General features: G+C 40.0%; 1 protein-coding gene across 1 annotated transcript in view; it reads left to right on the top strand.

Moving 5' to 3' along the window:
- Nucleotides 1-14,420, top strand: part of LOC126190643 (peptidylglycine alpha-hydroxylating monooxygenase) — a 224,852-nt gene that overhangs the window by 167,171 nt on the left and 43,261 nt on the right. Inside the window, exon 4 of the mRNA XM_049931063.1 lies at nucleotides 12,661-12,733. Within this exon, the coding sequence (XP_049787020.1) occupies nucleotides 12,661-12,733 (73 nt within the window). The remainder of the gene's footprint in view (nucleotides 1-12,660; nucleotides 12,734-14,420) is intronic.

Below are 14,420 nucleotides of genomic sequence, written 5' to 3'. Positions count from 1 at the left end.
TAGGCTGTTGAAGAAACATAGTATGTTCTACCTTCTGGTGTGAATGTAAAAGATGTTAGATTCCATTCAATATGATCTAGATCTAAGGAGACCAGGAATATATTAAATCCCCTTCCAGTGTAGGAAATTTTAGATTGCCCAGATGTTTTGTACTGTAGATACATAAGTGGTGAACATAGGCACCACACCAGACTGAGTTAGCCAGGAAAAATCTGCTGTTGCTAAACACAGTTGTAATATAGGACACGTTGTTGACTATGGAGAGACCAATACCTCCTCATCCATCTCTACGTGCTGGGGCTCCACCATTAAAGAGTGTTTGAAATACACATAACCAACAACTTATACTCACATGGCCTAAACTGTTGCATCTCCTACTTCCTTTCATGTGCTGCAGTCTCCCACCTTGGACTATCCTTACTTCTTTTCTTCTCATGATAGCAGCCTTCAGTGTTCACCCAGCTATTTCCCCTTTTCTGCTTTCCTTTACCAACATTTTAATGTGTTTCGCTTATCTCACTATTTGGCTGAAGTAATTTTGGTCCCCTTCTGAAAACTTTTCAACATTTTATCTGTAGTGTTGACCAATGGAACATCTGTGAAAGGACATCTCAAATATCACCTATGACCTACTGTGTTAACAATACTCTGTGCACATTCACTGCTTAGTCTTATATAAGGCTTAAAGGTGAATGTGGTAACTAATCAGACATGGTGGGATCATTGCATTCCCTTTAGGTAGGGTCCCCTGACAACACAGGGCTCACACTTCCAGTGCCTGAATTTGCTAGCTCCATGCCCATCTTCCTGGGGCGTCAGGACTCCCGACAGTGGCTGTTGTGCCAGATAGCCTTCCTACAGTGGGATGGCATGCAATGGAGAGAACTTTTAATCAGAGCAGCCAGTATCAGAGTGGACTTTTCATGCAAGAAATGTATCACATTGAACTAGCACTATGGCCTTTCTAATTCAGCCACCATAACAGACAGGTTTAACATGGACAGCTGTAGTCCTACTGTCTTCCCTACTCTGACTACCCTCCTGGGTGGATGGAATGAAACAATTAATTAAATACCCAGTGTGTATTAGAATGGGTGAGGATACTGTTCTGGTGAAAAAACCATTATTTTTTGTGGAACACACATGGGATAAATTCCATGAAGAAATATATGGAGTGGATCGTTATTGATTAAAGCCTCTTCTGCTGCACAATCTCAAGCTCTTCAGACATGTGAAAGACTTTGTGACCTACCAGTGATTTCTCTACATAAACCTTGAATATGGTACAAGGAGGTATCTCTCACAGAGATCTTACCCTCAAGACAGATGAGGAGATATGACTTAATCTTATGCAGTGAGGTGTATGTTTTATCTGAGACATACAATAAATCTCAAGGATAACACAGTACACTGATGGAAAAAAAATTGAACATCAAGGAGGAATTGTGCAACATAAACGAAAGTTGGTAGGCGTGTTTCTACACCTGAAAGATGATGTGTGTTCAAATTTTACACCAGTCACATAAGAGTGGTGTGAGTAATGACACTATGAGGATTTAAATCAGGTATGCTCTAAGTACACATAATGGTAATGGCATTAGCTACCTTTGAGCTTGGACATGATGAATTGATGTTGGTGAAGACTGCCATTAAGGCCGCAAAAATGCCTCTATCAGCACCTCACTGAGTTTAAACAAGGTTGCCTAACAGGACTATGAGAAGCTGGATGTTCGTATCACAATACTGCAGAAAGACATGGCTGGATGTAGCCACTGTACATGATTGCTGGCAGCAGTAGTCATAGGAATGTATGGTCTTATGACCAAAAATCCATCAGAGGCACACATGTGAACAAAGAGACCACATCAAAACTTGCTTAATGAGAAGTACTTTGAACAAACTGATTGTGCGTTCACTTTTCACATGGCCTTCTGGGCTCCAGAAGGCCATGTGGCATTACCAAGAGGGAAGTGTTCAGCGTATGGCTCTTGTGCATCGTACTGCATCTACAGCAGCAATTTGAGCAGCAGTTGGCATCAGCATGCCACAAAGACTGTTACAAATAAGTTACTTGAAGGACAGCTCTGAGGCAGACACCCTGTAGTGTGCATTGCATTGACCCCAAATGACTGCCTTTTGTGACACCAGTGGTGTCAAGTGAGGGCTCATTGAAAGGCAGGTTGTGTTTTCAGACATAAACTGGTTTTGCCTCGATGCCAGTGATGGCCATGTGCTGGCTACGGGAGGCCAGTTGAGGCCCTGCAACCGACCTGTCTGTGTGCTGGACACTCTACCTACATGTGGAGTCATGGTCTGAGGTGCAATTTTGTGTGACAATAGGAGCACTCTTGTCGTTATCCAATGCACCCTGACTGCAAATCTGTATGTCAGTCTGGTGATCTGACTGTTATGCTGCCATCCATGAATAGCATTTTGGGAGGTGTTTCCCAACAGGATAATGCTCCGCCACATACCGCTGTTGTAACTCAACATGTTCTGCAGTGTGTTGATGTGTTGCCTTGGCCTGCTCAATCACCATATCTGTTTCCAATTAAATATATATTGGATATCAAGGGACAACAACTCCAGTTTCATCCACAAACAGCATTAACCATCCCTATATCAACCAACCAATAGCAAGAGGTATGGAACTCCACCCCACAAACTGACATCCGGCACCTGTATGACACAATGAATGCACATCTGTAGGCTTGCATTCAACATTTTGGTGGTTACACCGGTTATTAATGCACCAGTGTTTCACATTTGCATTGCCTTAGCCGGCACTTACATTAACCTCTGATCGAGCAATGGTAATCACTTTAATATTTTCCTAGACAAATGTATTCCTGAAATTTTATTACTCTACATTAATTATTTGTTGGTGTTGCAACTATTTTTCCGTCAGTGTAGATACATGCACTTCCATCTTAGCTGTCTAAGGAAATTTCCTTCCAAAAAAATCAATGTACAGGTGTAAGATGAAATCTGATGTCCCACCACCCATGAGGTGTTTACAATGCTTATACTTTGATCATATGTTGTCCTGCTGCACAGCAGATACAAAATGCAGAAACTGCAGCTGATCTCTCTGCAAAGATTGTCCTCGTGAACAACCATCATAATGTGTCACTTGTAATGAACACCATTCTCCATGTTCACTGGTTTGTCCAGTGTTGGGGGGAAAAAAAAAAAAAAAAAAAAAAAAAAAAAAAAAAAAAAAAAAAAAAAAAAGTCTCTCTGCTGCGAACCGGTCTACCTCAGTTTTTTCTAAACCAGATCTATCTTTGGGAACCACTTCCCACACCCAGGTGGGAAAGCAGCTTTGTCCTCTGGGTTGTACCATTGATGGGACTCCCTTTTGGAACCTCTCCCTTCAAAAACAAACAGATCACAGGCACAGTACTAGCCAATGGCTGAAGGAGCTGTGGCCTGTGGGTCTCAGGGCATTCACTTTTCATATGTCCCCACACAAACAGTGGATAAGTGCTTGCAAGAATCTTGGCCAGCAAAAGTTGTGTAGGAGGCGGAGGTGGAGGCAGAGGTGGAGACAGAAGTGGAGGTGGAGGTGGAGGTGGATGCGGAGGCAGAGGTCATATCTCCCCTTGCTGTTGGATTCTCAGTCAATGTTCACTAATGTTGTCCCATGCACATCAGTGAGAGACAGTGATTCTCAGACATGACCAGTCCTTCTGGGCCCCTTCATGCCTAACTGGAACACACTTAATGTGACAAACCATTGGAACTGTAATGGATACTACTGTTATGTGCTGGAACTGCAACACCCAATTTCTTCTTATTTTGCAGTCCGAATTGCCCTCCAAGAAACTCACATCACTGATGAGCATTTCCTAACACCTGGTGGCTACCGTACAGTAGGTCAGACTCATACTAACCCTGGGAGGGCAACCGAAGTGGTGTGTATGTAGGTTTGCAATGATGTCGTCAGTGAATGGATTCCCACTGTACCATGTTGGAATCAATAGTGGTACAAGTGCAAACTACCCCAGAAATCATAATTTGTAACATTTATTTACCTCCAGGCAGGGCACTTACATTCTTTGAGATGTCCATCTTAATCCAACAGATCCCCTCTCTCCCTTTTCCACATCTCCCCTTTCTCCTACTTGGGGATTTCAACATGCTACCACACCCTGTGGTGAAGTAACACTCACCTTATCTGGAAGGAGCCATTTCATTGACCAGTTTCCATGTGATCTCAATCTGTGCCTTCTCAATGATGGTACTCCTACTCATTTCAGTACCACTCATGGCACCTCTTTGGCTAACGGCCTTTTGATCCTTTTTCCCCCAATATTGTTGCTTCGCTACATCTGTCGCTTTGCAATGATATTTATGACAGTAACCACTTTTCAGAGATCCTGTCACTTACCTGCTACTGGCCAATGGACCAATTACCATAATAGGTTCTTTGAAGAGTCAGCTGGCAGTTTATGTATACCTCTGCTGTCACCATCACCCCATTTATCAGATTGCATTGACAAGGTCATGGAAGATGTCTGACAACAGCTTCCCAGGATCGCTGTAGGTCCCTGCATCCTTTACAAGCTGCTTTCCTTACTTTTAAGAGACTTTGCACTAAGGCTCACTGTCGAATTATGGGAATGCTTTGAGTGCTATGATGACTCCTTCAGAATGTACGCCTCTTCTTCCCAGATGTGCGCCAAGCTCTGTAGTCTTTTAGGCCACCAAAGACCGAGAACTGTTCTAGGTCTCATCCATCAGCATGGTCTTTGTACCAGTATTTTGGTTCTTACTGAACACCTTGTGATCAACTTTGTGACAGAGGTGGCATACTCTTCTTACTGGCTATCTTTATAATGCAGAAATGACAAGTTGAAATTCTTCCCGTAAGTTTCACACACTCACCAAGCCAAATCATATACCAAGCCTTCAGATTGTTCCTCATCTTAAGATACAGCCCCAGGCCCCAATTGAATTCATGATCAGATGATCCAGCATCTGAATGTTACACAAAGGCTACTCAGTGTCTTCAACTGTATTTGACTCAAAAGTGTCCTCCTTTCCCAATCGCAAGTATCATTCTCCCAATCCTTAAGCCGGGCAAAAACCCAATGTCTGTTTACAGTTACCAACTGATTGGCCTTATCAACACACTCTGCAAATTGCTTGAAAGGATGGTTGCTCACAGATAATGCTTGGTTCTTGAATCACAGGACCTTTTGTCCATCTATTAGTGTGGTTTCAGGAGGGAACAATTCACAACTGACCATCTAGTTAGGCTGAAAGTGGAAATCCAGCATGTTTTTTTCCAAATATGAACATCTCTCTGCAGTATTTTTTGACCTACATAAGGCATGCAACACCACTTGGGACCAACATATTTTACTTAACCAGCATGGTTGTGGCTTTTGAGACTCCCTACTGATTTTTGTGTCAGTTTTTATCCCACCAGGTGTTATGGGTTGGAGGTGGTAATTCACTCAGCTCTTCATGGATCCATGAGAATGGTGTCTCACATTATTCAGACTGAGTGTCAAACTCTTCATTACCATCAATGTGCTAGTGACCTGTCGGGCCACTGGTCACAGCTGTGTTGTACGTCAAAAAATTTTGCATTTGGTACAGCTTCCACCCCAAAGCCCCAGCAAATACGAGCTCCAATGTGACTCCACTTGGACTCTTTGCCATGTTCCCAGGTTTTTCCTGCAAGAACTCTGGTCTGTGCATTTCAGTCATCATACAGTGGTCCTCCGTGATCCAGTACTCTACTCAAGTACCCAATGCTTGAATATTGTTGCAGTCCATTTGTTATGCCTGTTTTGGGATAAAAATCTGACTTGGCTGCCCAGTATTTGTCAGTTAATGCTCTCTGCTTCCTTGTCCACATGTCTTGGGGTGCGGATCGTTCAACTCTTCTCTGTATTTACCGGGCCCTCATGTTGTCCCAAGCAGGCTGTGGTTGCCAGGTTTACAGCTCGGCAGCACTTACAGCTTCAAAATTCTTAGACCCAGTCCATCACTGTGGCTTTTTAATAGCCACTGTTGCATTCCAGATTAGTCCTAGAGACAGTTTCCTTGCTGAAAGTGGAATCTTTCCTTTCCAAAGGTGACAGACCCAAATGTTGCTCACTTATGCAGTCACCATCCAATAATTTACCTCCATCCAACATAAGACATTCGTTGTGCATACAAGATGGATTGACTCCTGACTCCTGCTCTTGGGTTGGATTATCAGATGGAATGCCCTCTGCCTAACCTCCTTAAGATGTACTAAGATCAATGTATTCTGTGCTCCTAAAGTTTGCCACACCCATTACCTTTTGACACCTGTTTTTTTCCCAAGAGCTTCTGGTTGCTACTGTCATTTAAAATGACAGCTCTAAAACGATGGATATAGTGAGATATGCTTCTACATCTGCTGGCAGTCAGGAACAACATTCATTGCCGGGAAGATTAGTGTTTCATTGTGGAGTTCATAGCCATTAACAGCGCTCAGTATACTGAGGTGACAAGTGTTGGGGATAGCAATATGTAAATATACAAATGGCAGTTGTATCATGCACATGAGGTATAAAAGGGCAACACATTGATAGAACTGTCACTTTTACACAGGTGATTCATGTGAAAAGGTTTCCGACATGATTATGGCTACACGGCAGGAATTAACAGACTTTGAATGTGGAATGGTAGTTGGAGCTAGATGTGTGGGACGTCCCATTTTGGAAATCATTAGGGAATTCAATATTTGTGATCCACAGTGGCAAGAGTGTGCTGAGAATACAAAATGTCAGGCATTACCTCTCTGCACGGACAGCGCAGTGGTTGACAGCCTTCACTTAATGACCAAGAGAAGCAGCATTTGTGTAGAGTTGTCAGTGCTAACACACAAGCAACACTGCATAAACTAACCACAGAAATGTGGGACCTACAACAAATATATACATTAGGACAGTGTGGTGAAATTTGGCGTTAATGGGCTATGGCAGCAGATGACTGACGGGAGTGGCTTTGCTACCGTATTTACTCGAATCTAAGCTGCACTCGAATCTAAGCCGCACCTGAAAAATGAGACTCGAAAAAAAAAAAAAAAAAAAAATTCGCGAATCTAAGCCGCACCTGAAATTTGAGACTCGAAATTCAAGGGGAGAGAAAAGTTTTAAGCCGCACCTCCAAATCGAAACAAAGTTGGTCCATTGTAATATGAGACACAATTTAGGTCGAATGAATGACGATACAGCTACAGTAGTTGAGTTCGAGTCGTAAGCTTAGCAGTTAAGCTTTACCACGTAGCCATTGCTATGCGTCAGGCGCTCCGTCCGTATTTATACGGGTACCCTTCCTTTTTCACGTGCTTCGTCTGGTTTGAGTCGATTGCTTATTTTGCTTTGATCTGATAAGTGTCGTTTTCTTTGTTATAGGTGTTTGCGTCACTCTAAGCTGAAAATGCATTACTGCATTGTGTCATGCATTTACAGCCTGTCGCGGCTCGCGGCATGGCTTGCTTTTGTGCGCACTACCGCCGCGTACAATTAAAAAAAAAAGAGAGAGTAATCGTCTCACTAGCGAAACAATAGCAAGAGACTGCTATTTGTTGTTACTTACACTGCTGTTTTCTTTGATAATGATCAACAAGAATCAAATAATAGACTGCGTATGATAGAACATGTTCTGAACGAGAGTTAGGCGAAAATTTTTCCCCGTTTGAAAATCTTTGCGGCCGCTTCTTTATTACATCAAATTCTGCACAGAAATTAGAGTCATCTTAGATTTAAAAATCTAGTCACTTGCCGTGCTTCATTTCTGACTGTATCACTATTAGGCATAAGAATAATACGAATATAAACATGACACGATACATATATTCTTCCGCGTTTGCTGTTGTCTCACTCTAGTTTCGTAGTTTATTAGGCAGGCAGGATTTAAATGAGATAGCAGCAAACATGAAAGAATACATGGCAAAATGTTTATATTCGTATTATTCTTATGGTGAAGAAAATACTGTATGTAATTCAAATTTCATCAGGTTCCTATTAGCAACCATCTCTTCTCACAGATAGGAAAAAATTCAGAACGTAGAGTTGGCCATATTGACAAACATCCCAAACAGTCTTGCCAGTCAAATTTTCGTAGTACACTGAAATTGTGCTACATTCGAAGATGAACAATACGGAATTTGTATTTACTTTGTTGGATTATGTATGAAAATGCAGTGGTCGAAACTCGCGGCGGAGAAAAAAAGCTCGTCTTCCACTTTTTTTTAAATTTATTTACTGACGCAGAGGTTTTGGCACCAATATTTATCTTTGTGCCTACAAAGCATGCCTGCGTAGCGCTACATATATTCGACGGCAGAAGTTAGTTGTGGCGGCACGTACCAACATTTTTCATAACTTACGCTTCCTTTGCACTCGATTCTAAGCCGCAGATGGTATTTTGGATTACGAAAACCGAAAAAAAAAGTGCGGCTTAGATTCGAGTAAATACGGTAACTTCATGACATTGCCTACAGTGCCTCTCCTGGGCTCATGAAAATATTGATTCACCCATAGATGACTGGAAAACTGTGGCCTGGTCAGATGAGTCCCAGTTTCAGTTGCTAAGATGTGATGGTAGGGTTAGTGTGGCACAGACCCCACGAAGCCATGGACCCAAATTGTCAACAAGGTGCTGTGGAAGCTGCTGGTGACTCCATAATGGTGTGGGCTGTGTTTACATGGAATAGAATGGGTCCTCTGGATATTCAGCTACTTGGAGACCATTTGCAGCTATTCATGGACTTGCCTCACTGGCAAAATTATGTAGACCATAAGATGTTTCCATCCAGTGCAATGTTGGATGTGGCAGTAATGGGTAAGGGGATTATAAAGTGGCAGGAAGTGACAAACAGAAACTTCCAGTCAATGTAAGTGACAAACGATACACGGTGAACTGTCTCCCAGTTATATTTGTGTGTTGCAGTAGTCCTTGTCAGCTCCTCAGTGGCCATTTTTTGACATACTATGTCCTTCAATAAGAGGTCTCACCAAAATGCAGTGTTTGTGGGGTAGAGTTCACAGTTAACAGTTTGAATTTTTTTAATATATGCTGTCAATGGCATGATTGTAAGGCAGTTGCTAAAATTTTGTGTAGCATCAGAACTGTAGCCCAACTTGACCAGTCACATCTACTAAATTATTTAAAACTTATTTTGGCTGTATGTTTAGAGGTACAAGGGAATGAACCTATAATGTTTTAATGACACGTTTAACAGATATCTAGGCTTCTTTTTTTTCTTTTAGGGATCTTAATGACACTTGTCTCTTTCTTTTAATAAACTAACACTAGAACCATCTTGCTTTAGCACACTATGAGAAGTACAATGAAGTCCATATCTGCTACCTTCAGTTAAAAGTAATAAGTTATATATCTGATGTGAAAACGCTTCTTTTTGTATTAAAAATGCATAAATAACAAACGGACCAAACTAAAATGGGCTAGTTCCTGGCTTTCACAGTTAATTCTGAATGTGATAGTCAGCAAAAGTGCATGCAATGTGCTGATGGGAATGATTTTGAAATGCTGAAACTGTAGTAAAGATCACTGACTAGGGCATAGTATGTACAACAAATTATTGCTTGCTAATACAATCCACAAGAGTTCAGTCTACTGGCAGCAATAAGTCCAATTTTTGATCCTGAATGTTTATTGCTGAGAAGCCTCTAGCACCCATGTCTTTCCATTCAAAATTAATACCTTATTAATGCAGTTAGTTCATTCTCTTTGGTTTCCTCTATAAGGCAATGCACAGGATGGTTTATAGGTGTGGAGCCACCATTTTAAAACAAAAATACGGGGATAAACGGAATATGGGAGAGGGGCAAAACTAAGAGGCCCTGTTACCAACATGGTGGCCATCTTGGAAACCACCAGTTGGATAATACTCTTAATTTTTAATTGTAATTTGGTGTCATGTGACATACCAGATAAAAATTATGCTAGATAAAAATGCCTTCTTTCATTTGAGCATAGCTTTATTCATTCTCAGTTTGTCATGTTTTGTACAGAACAAGACAAATTCTGGTGATAACATATGGAGGCACCAAGATTGTCTGCAATGTTTTATATTGTTGCTTCATCCATTCCTCATTATTACATGTAATGTGAGCACAAGCATCAATAATCCACTCCCTGTAAACTTTCTGGTCTTCATTACATTTACAATTGCCTTCAAGGGCCCCCACAGATAGAAATCTAATAGACTTAAATCTGAGAAATATGGTGGGCACTCCCCTGAGCCACCTGGACCTATCCATCTTTGGAAACTGCATATCCAGGTATGTCTGAACAGCTTACCCATAATGAGGTAGGGCACTGTCATACTGAAAAAAAATTGGAAATATTCCATCTTCAGAAAGCAGTGACAGCAACACGTCTTCACCTAACAACCACAGATAATAAACTGCTGTTTGTGTACTCTGAATGAAAAGTGTCCAACAGAACAAGAACCCAATATTATACAGCAGACCACCACTTCTGATGTGCCAGCTACCTTCGATGAGGGTTGACATCTGATTGGTGTCTGTCATTCTGTTTATTTACCTCTCTTCTCACATAGCAATTAGCCTCATCCTCAAACCATGTATCATTGGAGAATGATGATTTTTGTCCTACTTGCATGTCACCTTTTCTGCAAATTGAATCAGATAAACTGGGTCGTTATCAGTGAAGTACCACAACATTTACATTTTGTAAGTGTGCCTTTTTTGTGTGGCCAAAATTCTCATTATTGATACATGACTGACCTCAGTTTTCTACTAGAAGTGACAAGTACCACGCCCTGGATTCTTAGTGAATGATACCAGAATAGGTATTGATGTTGCTTTGCCCCTTAGCTGTTTCGAATATTCGGTTTTCAGCTGTCTGAACAGTCAGTTTCAAGGGATTTTGTGAGAAGTTGCACCAACGACTGTGGCTAACGGATGGTCTATCAGGGGCCATGGTTGAAATAATCTGTGACAACATGGGAGCTTCTCTGTCCTAGAACAAGGACAAGCTCAATGTGTTCTGCTTGTATTTGCAACATTTTCATTCGTCACACCTGTAACAAAGAGAGATGAGTCATAATTTTAGAATGACTTAAATTACACTCAAAGGAAAGGTACCATTGTTTTTCTTGTATAAGACTTTATCTACTTCATATTTCATGTGACCCTCTTTCCATTTAAAAAAATATGAGTTGCAACAATATGGCAACTTTCGAAATGGTGACCATGTTGGAAGTACCTCTCAGAAATATTGAGGCATGCTGCTTTTATAGCTGTCCATAACTGTGAAAGTGTTGCTGGTGCAGGATTTTGTGCACGAACTGACCTCTTGATTATGTCCCATAAATGTTCAATGGGATTCAAGTTGGGTGATCTGGGTGGCCAAATCATTCATTCAAATTGTCCACAATGTTCTTCAAACCAATTGCAAACAATTGTAGCCCAGTGACAATTTGCATTGTTATTTATAAAAAATTCCATTGTTATTTGCTGCAGATGGTTTCAAAATAGCTAAACATAAGCATTTCTAGTCAATGACTGGTTCAACTGAACCAGAGGACCCAGTCCATTCCATGTAAACTCTGCTCACAACATTATGGAGCCACCACCAGCATGCAGTATGTTGTTGACAGGGTCCTTGGCTTTGTGGGGCCTGTGCCAGATACCAACCATAACATCAGCTCTTACCAGCTAGAATTGGTACTCATGTTACCAGAGCACAGTTTTTCAGTCATCTAGGTTCCAACCAATATGGTCAAGAGCCCAGGAGTGGTGCTTCAGGTGACATTGTGGTGTTAGCAAATGCACTCGTGTTGGTTGTCTGCTACCATAGCCCATTAATACCAGATTTTGCTGCACTGTCATAATGTATACAGTCATCATATATCCCATGTTGATTTCTGTGGTCCTTTCATGCAGTGACACTTTTGTGTTAGCACTGCCAACTCTATGCAAACGTCACTGCTCTTCATCGTTAAAAGAAGGCTGTTGGCCACTGCATTGTCTGTCGTGAGAGGTAATATGTGAAATGTGGTGTTCTTGGCACACTCTTGACACTGTAGATATTAGAATATTGAATTTCCTAAAGATTTCTAAAATGAAATGTCCCATGCTTCTATCTCCAACTAATTCCCGTCATGCAGCCATAATCATGTCAGAATACTATGTCTACCTGTATATGCACATATTGCTACCATGACTTTTGTGACCTCAGTGTATGGACCATCCTGTAGTACCACTGACCATCTCAGTAATGCAATATGTGTTTCTGAATAGGATGCAATGCACTTCTTCAGTTGAAATGTCTTGAATATCACCTCCATTATACACTTTCATTCAGCCGTTTCCTATTATGTTATGAGCTTTTTTCATTTATTGTCTTCATAGTTACATCAAGTGAGTGACGACACCATTGCACATCTCTGTGCTTCTATTTAAATCCATAATCTAGTAATAAATAATGTTTAAAGGCAGCCTGAATGACACATGAATGTCATCCAGTTCTTTTTAGTTTACACAGTGGTTGAGCTCATTTTGTTATTTTGTAACTTTTTAAAAAACATTGTACAGATTAAAAACATTCCTACTTTTTTATGAATTTTTATGTTCTTACAGTTTCTGAAACTCTAATTGTAAATGTTTAATTTTTCAGGAACTGTGGTGAGATGACAGGGGGAACTGATTCTGCTTGGGAGGCTGCTAGTCCATGTTCCAAAGGCTCACAAGTAAGCTAGTCATAAAATATGTGAAGATATATTTTGTGTACCAAATACCTCTTTATGGTACATACAGCTATTTATACACAGTACTGCAACATCTTTACATGAGACTGGGAAGTTATGAATCGAGTATTATCTTTATTCTTCCCCTTAGGGTATTTCACAGTGTAGTTACAACATTGAGCAGAAGGTAGTTTCATAAATCAGACCGATTTTAATTTTTTGTGTACTACAGGATAATATTTTGGGGTCACTCTTTACTTATACCAAGTATTCAGACAAATTATGGGTTTTATATTCTAAGTGTCTTCTAACAGTTAAGAGTATTAATCATAACCTAACTGCACATGTATTCACTGATGAATTTGAGCAGAACTGAGAAATTCATAAATACAATTCTGGACTTGCATCATCAGCTAATAAACCAGCTTTGACAAAGAAAGTACTGAAATGCAGACCTAAAAACTCTTTAACAGTTTACATACAGAAATAAAATACCCGATGAGTGGTAATAGTGTTTTCAGTTGTTGTGCTCCCTCTGGTTGACTTAAGATTACTTCTCTTTTCATACATTCATGATGATTTATTACCTTTTCCAGAGATTAAATAATCTTGTATGTAATAGAACTATATGCAACAGAAAACAGCATGAGCTTATTCACCTTTGAAATAAATTATGCTTCCACATATTAAAGTCTTTTTTTTTCTTTTTTGCTATCTTTCTTTTCTTCAGTTGCTGGTTTATTTTGTTTTGTGATGCAGAAGATAGAAAATATCCAAGAATGAATAAACCTCTTTCATTTAAAAGATGACTTGTAAATATGTTGAGTCACACAGTTGCCACCTGTTACTGCAATAAATTTACATCTCTAATACACCCTGGATTGTATTGCTGAAATTCAAATTCATCCATGGTCACTGTGCTGCCTGTTGCTCTATATTTTCTCCAATCTGGTAATGTAACTTTGGTGAATATTTCAATGTAGGTTGTATGAATCATTTATTATATTGCTCTAAATTTATTATAGTAAATTAGAAATTAAGTACTACCTCTTAAAAAGTTGCTGCCTCTTCTATTGTAAGACAGTGCTGCTGTTTGTCTGCTGTTTACTTGATTAAAATTATGTTTCTTTGGAGAACTTATCTACATACAACTGTAAATGCTGAGTCATATTTGTAGTGCATTAGTACTACCCATACAGCTTTACAATGCAAACTATTATGTGCCATGTAACTAATAAAACTTTTCAATCCCCAAGTATAGTTATTCATATAATTAGTAGAAAGAATGTCTAATGGGAAGTTTTTAATTTTATTTTGAGCTGAATTTCCCAATTTCTTGCTTGATGTTGGACAGGAGCTTGTTGAATATCTTCCCACCACAGTACACAATTCCAGTCTAAACTGTAGACAAGGAAGGAGGCAAAGTGAAAATTATTATTATTTTTTTTTCTAATCTGACTCTGTAAATCATATTTCTGCTGGAACTGATTTTTATCATCACTAACAAAAGACATTAACGAGTAAATGTGTTAGAAAGCAAATGTAAGAATTCCAAGATCCTCAAAAAGCCTCTACACGAGAAATGGTTATCTATTTAACAAAATATTCTTACTTCTCACTTTTGTTGAACAAGCACTTTATTCACTTTAAGTGAAGGGAGTGAGAGAATGCAAAACAAGCCAAGATCTCT

This window comes from Schistocerca cancellata, chromosome 6, assembly GCF_023864275.1.
Source record: "Schistocerca cancellata isolate TAMUIC-IGC-003103 chromosome 6, iqSchCanc2.1, whole genome shotgun sequence".
NCBI lineage: Eukaryota > Metazoa > Arthropoda > Insecta > Orthoptera > Acrididae > Schistocerca > Schistocerca cancellata.
The sequence above is the reverse complement of the archived record's forward strand: the minus strand, read 5'-3'. Positions and strand labels throughout refer to the sequence as shown.